Source organism: Mytilus trossulus, chromosome 4, assembly GCF_036588685.1.
Source record: "Mytilus trossulus isolate FHL-02 chromosome 4, PNRI_Mtr1.1.1.hap1, whole genome shotgun sequence".
In the NCBI taxonomy this organism is placed as follows: Eukaryota; Metazoa; Mollusca; class Bivalvia; order Mytilida; family Mytilidae; genus Mytilus; species Mytilus trossulus.
In genome coordinates this window covers 61241995-61253756 of record NC_086376.1, presented here as the reverse complement: position 1 = coordinate 61253756, position 11762 = coordinate 61241995, and the positions used below count along the sequence as shown (strand labels likewise).

Here is an 11762-nt window from a genome sequence, read left to right as displayed (position 1 = left end):
TATAGGGATACCACATACTACTAAGAGATGACAATATCTCACACAACATCGGATTTAACAATAATGCTACTTTACAACTGTCAATAAATAATTGATAACAATACTTTATATCATTAAGGTTAAACTTTTTTTATATACATCTTCTATTAAAACCGTTATATTTTGGTAAAATGTCTTTTTTATAATTCATCATAATGAATTGTGTGGTCAATGACTATGGTATATATAGGACATCAATTTATAAATCAGCACTCTGAGAAAGCCATCATACCACGGTTAGTTTAAAAATTCATGTGCGAATTTCAGATTCCTATGAGCCAATTTTTGGGAGAATATTTATCATTGGTAAGGCTATGATAAATGTTATATAAAATAGAAAAGAAAACTTCGTAGACAATCGATTGAATAACATTTGTTTTAGTAAAACTTTCATTTTTAAGCTACGCGTTTTACTGTGCTTATTGTTTTGTAGTTTTGAATATGTATATTGCTGTTTTTAACTTTCTGTTTTCGACATAATTTTTATTTTCTTCATATAACAACACAAGTTTATTGAAATGTCGGGGATTGTACTTTCAGAACCAACCCACCATGTCACTTAAAGCTTTCCTGTGTTTGGCGCTCTTCGGGCTAGTAGCAGCAGAGGCTGGAAAAAAGGGATACAGTCCAAAGTATAACCTGAAAACATATGGGAATCCGTTAGGACCTTTTCTTGGTGGCAATGGATTTCAAGGAAATAACGGCGCTGGATATCCTTTGAATGGTTTAACTGGATATGGATATGGTAGTTATGCAAACAACTTTTATGGATTAGGTTCACCATTACGCTATGGCGGCCATGTCGGGTACAACAACTATGGCACACAACGTGGATTTCTTGGAAACGGATTAATGAACGGAAGGGGTTTGAATGTATTAGGCGGTTATAGGAATTACGGTGTTTATAATAATGAAGTTATGCCATTCAAGGGATATGGATTTGGTCAAGGACTTGGCGGATACGGGGGGAATAACAATTTAATTGGTTCCGGGGCATTTGGCATTGGTCGTGTAAATGGGTATGGATCATATGGTATCGGTGGCATGAATGGTTATGGAGCATATGGTATGAGTGGTTTTGGTGGCATCAATGGTTACGGAGCATATGGTATGGGTGGTTTTGGTGGAATTGGTGGAATTGGTGGTTTAAATGGTTATGGATCACACAGTATTGGTGGATTCAGAAACCAAAGATACGGATATAGTGGTGTTGGTAAATTTGCAGGTAAGTAATTTCAAATCATTTAGTGAAAAGATAAATAAAAATATTTATTGATTTTTTAAAAAGCAAAAAATAACAAAGAAAATTACCAGCTTCAGATTTTTGTCTTCAGTTGATTCCTTTTATATATGTGAAAAAATTTTGTGGGGCTAAGTTCTCTAGTTTTTGTGTAGAACGGGTAGAAATCACTAGATAAACAGATAACATTACTATGATATATTATGACAATTCTCAATTTCAACGGTTAAGTTTCAATTTAACAAAATAGCTCATCAAGCCTTGGTCTACAAATATCAAAATTTAACTATCTCGAATGGAAAATTATCGTACGAACTGGTTGCAGTGATAAAATATGTAATTATCACATCGTTGGGCTTGTGCGACAGATAATCAGAAAATCAGGTTTTCAATAAAATATACTACGGAAGCCGATAAGGGCCATTCAAAAAAAAAAATTTATGTCGTAATAACGACATAGCATGTCGTAATTTCGACATAACATGTCGTTATTACGACATCGCTATGTCGTAATTTCGACATATTATGTCGTAATAACGACATCGCTATATATAAAAGAATATGTATTATGATTGGCAAAAAACTAAATGACACAAAGATTAACATACAGGTCATCATAATGCCCCCAATAATTAGAAAAGCCCCCGCATTGTCAGCTATAAAAGAGGGAGGAAAGATACCAGAGGGAGAGTCCCCGAAATGCTGTGTGGCAGACAGTGTTATTTTTTTAATTATTAGCTCCCTTGGTAAAACTCCAAATTTCATATTTAATGTATTTTATTGTTAAATGATTTACATGAAGCTTTATAAGTAAATATTTGTTAATTGCATAGCTTTTGCTATTTGAATTAATTGGTTAAATATTTCTATTTATATTCTAAAGTTTGATATTTGCATCGTTGCAAAATCTTTGGGTACTTTCTTTGGATACCTTCAGTGAGAAGTATATATATTTTATAGATCCCAACATCGGTCGTGAAATCTTTTACTGCAAGACATAATAGATAATAGTGTGAATTTACTTGAAACATTGCCTTGTGAAATTACTGTGTATTACATCTGTTGTAGATATATGTTGAAGCATTGAATATAGATAAAAAAAAAAAAAAAAAAATAGATACAAACATGATTGCCAAGTTTTCCAAATTGAAATTTTATTAGAGAAGTGGACTTGTCCTTCCAAGGCAAGCCATTCTTTTTATCTCCTTATAAATAATCGTTAACTACATGGCTTCTTGTAATAAGGGTGAAATGAAGTATTGTTTGCTCTCTTTCTACTCTCAAACGTAGGGCACGATCATTCTACAACCCCTAGGTTTTAAAACAGAATCTTTGCAATTTCGTCCGCAAAAACAAAATAAAAATGTTAGAAAACACGAACCATTATTAAAACAAATATATGTTTTGAATTATATTTTTACAGCTCTTGATCATATTCTAAGTAATATCTAGTATATTTGAGGATTAAAATAAGAAAGCAATTGTGAAATTACTGTGTATTACATCTGTTGTAGATATATGTTGAAGCATTGAATATAGATAAAAAAAAATAAAAAAAAATAGATACAAACATGATTGCCAAGTTTTCCAAATTGAAATTTTATTAGAGAAGTGGACTTGTCCTTCCAAGGCAAGCCATTCTTTTTATCTCCTTATAAATAATCGTTAACTACATGGCTTCTTGTAATAAGGGTGAAATGAAGTATTGTTTGCTCTCTTTCTACTCTCAAACGTAGGGCACGATCATTCTACAACCCCTAGGTTTTAAAACAGAATCTTTGCAATTTCGTCCGCAAAAACAAAATAAAAATGTTAGAAAACACGAACCATTATTAAAACAAATATATGTTTTGAATTATATTTTTACAGCTCTTGATCATATTCTAAGTAATATCTAGTATATTTGAGGATTAAAATAAGAAAGCAATTGTGAAAAAAACCGGATGTCCAACGGTACATTTATGAAAAACCGTTTTAACTCTCATGTATTGTGATCCTATTTCTTATTCTCCGATCTTTTTGATTCTTGTCAGGATCAACGACATGTGTCGATTCTTTTTGGCGTTAAAGCCGTTATTTTACCTAATTTCATTTGACTCGCTGACTGCATATTAAGCTGGAATAAAAAAAATGTCCGACGTTTTTCGTTAACTCAACGACTAAAAGTAGATATAGCAGAAAATGAAAAAAGAGTCAGACAATAATAATAACTAACAAAAGTACAAATATTTGCCTCATGTGAGTTCAAATATTGCTGATTCAATAAAATCTTCTCTACACAGTCGTTTTTCAAACGGTAGTCATTTTGTCCAAGTTGATATTTCATTTTTCAAAGCAAATAACGCGTATTTTTTTTATAATTGATCAAAACAAAAGTTTGATACACGAGGAGTAAAAAATGCCAAGTTATCAACTACATATTTGGGTCTTAAAGGAATAAAATGCTTCTATACATTACTAAACGGTAGCCAATTTGTCCAAACATCTAAAAACGTCTAAGATCCTAAAGACGCTAATTTCTGACGTTACATGTAATTGGGAAAAAATCCCATTACATGAACTTCGTCCAACTTTTGCAAAGACAAATTTGAGACACCAAGACAGTCCTCTAAATGTAAAAAGCGAAAGGAAATTTATGTTACGGAAGTACTCCGAAATAGATCATTTAAATTCGTCACTTCAGTAAGGTGCAATCACCAGAATTAAAAGACTTAATACCAGTTAACGGAATGTTATACTTCGCGATTTGTCCTGCTATTCATGGTATAACTGTCGTGATGAAAGCAATTCCTGTACTAGCGCTAGCCGGAACTTTTCGTCCGAATATAAACTTGTGCATGAAATGGAGGTAATTGAAAGACAAATCCCAAACAGCGACGAAAACCGTTTCATCGAATTAATAAAAACCCAGGATTATATTTGCCGTTTTAGCGGACGATCCAGGAGTTGATTACTATATTTTAAAATGTATATATCTGAAGTCAAGATGACTAACTTGGGAAATAAACCTCAAGCTACCGTTCAAGTAATTGAAGGGGTGTATTTCGACAACATATGTGCCAGGGAAATACAATTCTATTCAAATTTAACCAAGGGTAAACATGTTCGATTTACTTGCAGTATCAGATATATTTGTATTAAGGTTGAATTAAGATATAGAAAATTTACAATGACAGATGATATCACACTGGATGCTATGCACCTTGAAAGTTAAACATCATATGATAAAATAAATAAATATGGAAAACCGTATACATGTACTTCCGTCCCATCTTTCCTTCCTGCATTAATTGCGACAGTACTGCATTTTTAGTTCAAAAAACTTAAAGCGTAAACATTATCAAATCGATTTCCAAAAGTCGAGGTAATTTTTGATAAAATGACATCACAAAACGAACAGAACCAGAATTAACCAACAATGTAAAACCCTCTTCGACACCGCATTTTAAGTGTAACGTGTTGTAGGAACATGGTGCCCAACGTTTGAAAGTAAATTAGAACAATCATTACTTCAATTTACCCTAATTACAAAAAGCCATGTAGTTTGCGCTTATTAAAAGGAAGATAAAATGCTTAGCTTGCAGTAGAGGTTTACTATAACCTAGTGGTAAATTAAAGCCTTGCCTAGCTGTATAGCCCTTTTTTTCAATTCATGTTTCAATTTCTACGGAATCTATAAAATATATCAGTTTCTCACTGAAGGTATCCAGAGAGGGTAATCAAAAATTTTGTGACGATGCAAATATCAAACTTTACAATATAAATAAAAATCTTTAACCAATGAATTAAAAAAGCAAAAGCTATTTGATTAACAAATATATACTTATTAAGCTTCATGTAAATTTTTGTACGTGTTTCTCGTTTCTCGTTTTGTTTATATAGATTAGACCGTTGGTTTTCCCGTTTGAATGGTTTTACACTAGTAATTTTGGGGCCCTTTATAGCTTGTTGTTCACTGTGAGCCAAGGCTCCGTGTTGAAGGCCGTACTTTAACCTATAATGGTTTAATTTTTAAATTGTTATTTGGATGAAGAGTTGTCTCATTGGCACTCACACCACATCTTCCTATATCTATTAAAAAAGAAATTTGGAGTTCAACCAAGGGAGCTAATAATTAAATAATAACACTGTCCGCCACACAGCACTTCGAGGACTCTCCCTTCGGTATCTTTCCTCCCTCGTTTATAGCCGACTATGCGGGGGCAATTCTAACTCTTTGGGGCATTATGATGCCCTATAGTTGTTAATTTCTGTGTCATTTAGTCTCTTGTCAATCATAATACATATTCTTTTATATATAGCGATGTCGTTATTACGACATGATATGTCGAAATTACGACATAGCTATGTCGTTATAACGACATAGCTATGTCGTTATAACGACATGTTATGTCGAAATTACGACATAGCGATGTCGTTTAAACGACATGTTATGTCGAAATTACGACATAGCGATGTCGTAATAACGACATGATATGTCGAAATTACGACATGCTATGTCGTAATTACGACATAAAATATTTTTTTGAATGGCCCTTATCGGCTTCCGTAACATACAGCATTGAATAAGTAAAACGGAACAATAATTAACAGAATACACAGTATATCACGTAAAGTTATTACCACATTATTTTTAAATCAAACTATGCAAAAAGTAATCTTTGTTTAATATTAAGTTTAAAATATTTAAATTACATCATAATAACATTAAAAACAAAAAAAATTGTTTAAAGTAATTACCTGTATACATACTCATCGATCAAGAATATGATATTAAAATGATTGAATTTCTGTGTGCATCTTTTGCAATTAGACAGGTTTATCTATTGGCTGTTGGGATATCTGCTTGTTTTCTTTGTTTTTCTACAAGTAAGGGAAAGTTAAGTAAAAAAAACCATCCAACATAACAAAAGTAATAAAAAACTAATACAAGAGAATTTAAAAATATATTTTCTGCTCATCAAATACTCAGTACTTGAGCTCTAAATAATATGAAATACAATCATAACCGTATGCTAATAAATATTAAAAAAAATATGTGAACTTTCTATAAAATAACATCTTATTTATTTATTTTGCAGGTAAAAAAGGAACATATTAGAAATCCATGATTCATTGAGTAGACGTTAACGGTTTTACACAAGTTTATTATATGTTTTATTATGATTTATATTTATTAAACTGAATATAAAATTTTTCATTGTTATTTTTGTCTGTTTTACTTTTTGATATTATGAGCAATTTATTTGTAACATACTCAAGAAAGAGCATGGATAATGTAAGGTCAAAGAAGACCACAAGATAAAAAATATCGAAAATATAACGTAAAGCTTAATTTACTGGTTGGAAATTGATGACAATTGTGCTGCAAATGACAACTTAAAATCTGAAAAGGTATAATGACATGAAAGAACACTCTGATATATTGTTTTATCTCTGAAAAATATGATCTGCAGCTTATTCTTGTTTAGTGCTATAATAAATGAAAAACACTCAAAATAGGAAACGTCCAAAGATAGGCGAAAGATACCGAATAGACATTCCAACTCACTAGTCACTTCCAATTACGAAAAAAGACTGACACCGGTTCACATAACAAAATATTGACAACTGAAAACTGGTAAACACAAGCCCCAAGAAAATTAGGGTTTTGAGGTTGATGTTATCGCATGCGATCCGAAATAGCAGATTCTGCTCCCCAAGTGACACCCGTCCTGTAGCACATATAAGTACAAACCTGATGATAAGTCTAATTGGGTGAGGCACAAACAGTGAATAGAGGACAGAATTGTAGTCTCCACAATGGAACCTATTGATTGACATTTTGGAAGCATGGGAAGCATATATTCAAGTACGGTCAACAATGGTGATGGCGTCAGTAAAATTGTGAATGTTTCTTTTTATCTAGTCAAGATATAAAGGCAGACTCAATTGTGTGTGTCGTATCCTTTATTTCCAGGTTGATGGTACATAGTCCCAAATATTATAATTATTGTGTCAGATAACATCATCTATACAGCGAAAGCCTTTTAGGTGAAGAAAAAGATAATACGTGCTTCTTTTCATTCTTCATAAGAAGTATCTTGTTGAAGTCTGTCAACGTCTTGTTTTAAAAAAAAAAAAGCAGGACCAATTTTCTTAATTTTCCTTTGATTTTGAATGGGGATCACTTTTGAAAATGTTTCAATAATGGTGCAAGAATAAGATATCATTTTACATAGAATTATATCCTCAACTGAACATTAATGTCTACTCTAAGTATAATCCCAAATACACTACTAAACGAAAAAAAACAACACTCTGCCAGTAACAATCGTTCTTCGACTAAACATATATGTCAAAGTTGAAACAGTTGTTAAATTTCACTGTTGAAGTTATTGTAACTTGAAAAGTGTTTGTTTCTAACACAAAAAGTGAAATAATAATAAAAAATAATACTGAAATCCGAGGAAAATTCAAAACGGTTAGTGCCTAATCAAATGGCAAAATCTAAAGCCCAAACACATCAAACGAATGGATAGCAACTGTCATATATCTGACTTGGCACAGGCATGTTCTCATGTCGAAAATGGTGGATTGAACCTGGTTTCGTAGCAAGATGATTCTCTCACGTTTATGACTGTCGCATTAAACTCCATTATATTGACAACGATGCGTAAACAAAACAAACAGAAATACTGTTATAGGTAAAATGTCAAAAATACAGCAGATAACATTGTGTTATAATCTCAATCATTAAAAAAACATTCAAATATGTATCAAAGAAGTACAAAATGGCAAAGAGACCAAGCATATTAGCAAACATAAATGACAAGAATACTCAAATTTACCAAAGTACATCAACACAATGCCGGGATGTATAAGTACAGAGCCATGTCATATATGTAACAAAGAAATATAAAAAGGCAAAAAGAAAGAGCATATGCAAAAATGAAAGACAAGCAACATACAAGTTTTCGAAGTAACGCCAAACGGCATATAGGCACATTACCAACTATTAAAGGCAAGAATACAAGAATATCATAAACAACAATGGTAGGATTTACAAGTACCTAAAGTATCTTAATCACAATAAAACAAACCAATATTTAACAAAGAAGTACAAAAAGGCATATATCAAATTTAACAATACAGTTAATTGCTTTCTTATTATTGAATTTTATCTATGTGTGGTAAATTCACCTATAAACGATTGATGACCCTAAGTACCGTGACCGAATGGTTAGATCATATTAACGTCAGTCGCTACCCTGATATACCCTATCTTTTTCTGGTAATTAATACGGATAGCGTTTAAAATCTTTAGCCGAACATATTTATCATTTTTACATAACTTAGTCGGGTTGTTGTCTCTTTGGTACATTCCCCATTTTCATTCTTTATTTTATCTGAAGTAGAATAAAACATGTTGTTCTAATTTTGTGATGTTTATGATGATTTTTATTGATTACTATGATATATAAGCATAAATCATAGAAAATAATAGTAATAATAATAATGATACTTTTTGTTTTTAAAATGTAACATATTAATTATATTTTCCCCCATAAATCATCTATAAAATGTGTTGCTTTTAATTAATATTTTCAACTGATACGTATTTGAGTTAAAGAACAGATATATATTCTGATTAGTGTACACTATGAAAATATAAAGTTAAATAATAACTTTCTTCGATAAAAAACTTATGTAATACTTAACACAAACAGTATTGGATATTTGAGCAGTTCATATTTTATATAAATTTATCATAAAATATTGATAGATATAGGAAGATGTGGTGTGAGTGCCAATGAGACAACTCTCCATCCAAATAACAATTTAAAAAGTAAACCATTATAGGTTAAAGTACGGCCTTCAACACGGAGCCTTGGCTCACACCGAACAACAAGCTATAAAGGCCCAAAAATTACTAGTGTAAAACCATTCAAACGGGAAAACCAACGGTCTAATCTATATAAACAAAACGAGAAACGAGAAACACGTATATATAACATTAACAAACGACAACTACTGTACATCAGATTCCTGACTTAGGACAGGTGCAAACATTTGCAGCGGGATTAAACGTTTTAATGGATCCAAACCTTCTCCCTTTTTCCTGAAACAATAGCATAACATCACAACATAGAAAAACATACGATAAAATATCAATTGGCAGACTTAACTCAATCAAAAAACGTATGATTACACAATGAACGAATAAATTTGATCTTCGATATCTGAATACAAATGCACAGTTAATAAAATATTAGAGACAAACATTCATGACCAAAAAGCTAACAAACAAATTCAAACACACTGAGAAATATTTAACCAATCAATGTTCACTTTAGAAAAAAAACGTTTTTTTATAATCTTGAAGTTTATACAAATGTTGTAAGAATAAGTGAAAAATTGAAGATATTACAAATAATCAAAGCTGGTGTACAGAATAGATCCATATAAATAAAAAATAACAAAATAGCATTATAAACAGTATCAACAGGTCGAATTAACAAGAAAATACGATTTGAGAGTACTCGCAGTTACTGACAGCTAGTTAAAAGCCAAAACCAATTAATAGTAAAAAATCATGCATCAGAGACTAAAATCGACTAAAACACATCACAGGGATTTAGTATTTAAACGTCATTAATAGTCAAAGAAGACATGACTTGTGCAATGCCAAAAATAAATGTATCGACAGGTAGTAGTATAGTGAAGAGCGACTTCTATAGAAATAAAAGTTAACGTGTCTGTGTCTCTATACATCTCGCCTCAAAAGATAATGAAATTTAGTTATGTTTTAATTAGCTAATGACAAAATCAATATAAGTGCCAATGTGAACTATATTCAGAGATCTAATTACAATATTGGTACGATAACCCTTACTTATAAGTTTGTTTAAAGATTCGATGAGTTTACCAGGATCATATAGTGATTTCCTCGCTTTAAGTACAATATTACCATAAAAATTAGGATGTGAAATATCATTTTTAATAAGCTTTCTACAGGTATAGCCAAATTTACTTAAAAGTAAAAGTTTTAAGTAATTTATGGTTACGAAATCCCTGACACAACAATTTACCAGTGATGCATTGATTACGTTCGTTAAAATCTATGACATCAGAACACACACGGGCAAACCGAACGAGTTGCGATATATAAACACCGTATGATGGAGCCAAAGGCACATCGCCGTCTACAAAAGGAAAATTAACAATAGGAAATGAAAAATCGTCTCTTTTGTCGTAAATTTTAGTGTGAAGTTTCCCGTTTGAAATTGAAATGTCTAAATCTAGAAAAGGACAACTGGTGCTGTTTATGTTAGATTTAATTAAAGTAAGTTCGTGTGGGTAAATTTCTGAAGTATATTAAGAGAACTCTGGATTATTCAACGAAAAAATATCATCCAGATAACGGTAGGTATTTTTGAATGTATCAACCAAATGTAACAATGATGGGTCTTTACTGAGTTTGGTCATAAACTGAGATTCATAGCAATATAGAAATAAATCTGCTATTAAAGGGGCACAGTTGGTGCCCATAGGAATACCTACTACCTGACGATACACTTTATCGCTGAAACGTACATAAATGTTATCAAGCAGAAAGTTTAAAGCTTCAATCATATCCTCACATTTCCAGTAAGTGTATCTAGCATACTTTCCTTTTTCGTTACAGAAAAAGGCCTAAACCGAGTTACAGCAAATAAAATTACAATGAAATTTTTCGAAAGACCATTTTATCAAATACAAAAACTTTTTCTTTATAAGATTGTTTGGAAGTGTAGTGTACAGAGTAGAAAAATCATAACTGTCAACAGAATTGTAAGGACAATTGAAAGCATGTATTTTATCTAAAACCTCTGAAGAATTTTTAACACTCCAAAAATAATTAATACCATTATTTTTATAACTTTATTACAAAAGTTAATTACCATTTCTTTGATAGTAGTAAGGGAGGTGGTTAGAAGCACTGATAGATTAGTAGTAGAACACTTACTCGAAGCGGAGATGAAACGGAATTTAAATGTTTTTTTTTGTAATTTCGGTAACCAGTACATGGTAGGGACTTTCAAATGTTCGGGAGATGCTTTAAGCTGGGCAGTGGCAGTGGTATGCTTGTTAACGATTTGACTCTCTGTGGTGCGCACTGAGTCTGTTAAAGTTATAAACATATTAAGAACATTCAGAAAATAGATTATAACGTCGTAAGTCATCATAAAGTTCGCATTGTACAATGACATGTTTTTCATTTCTACACAACCATGGTTACTAAAACACTCCAAAATAAGAGATGTAGAAATATCTCATAACAATTTTACATAGAAGGGATGGAGTTAATAAAGCTGTAAGGAAAGAATGTACTAGTTCTGAGTCATATCAAATTTCATTTCCCGACACATATTCCTTATAAAACGGCAAAACAAATGAAGGGGCGGGACACCCATGGATCACAATGAAACAAAAAGGCATTTTAGAAAATCCAGGAATCCAA

General features: G+C 31.6%; 1 protein-coding gene across 1 annotated transcript; it reads left to right on the top strand.

Annotated features, from left to right (window-relative positions):
• Window positions 1-219: 219 nt before the first annotated feature.
• On the top strand, window positions 220-6413 carry LOC134714054 (keratin-associated protein 19-2-like). Its single transcript, XM_063575299.1, has 3 exons — window positions 220-275; window positions 580-1264; window positions 6361-6413. Exons 2-3 carry the CDS (start codon window positions 592-594, stop codon window positions 6378-6380), a joined length of 693 nt encoding a protein of 230 aa, XP_063431369.1. The 5' UTR covers window positions 220-275; window positions 580-591; the 3' UTR covers window positions 6381-6413.
• Window positions 6414-11762: the final 5349 nt, after the last annotated feature.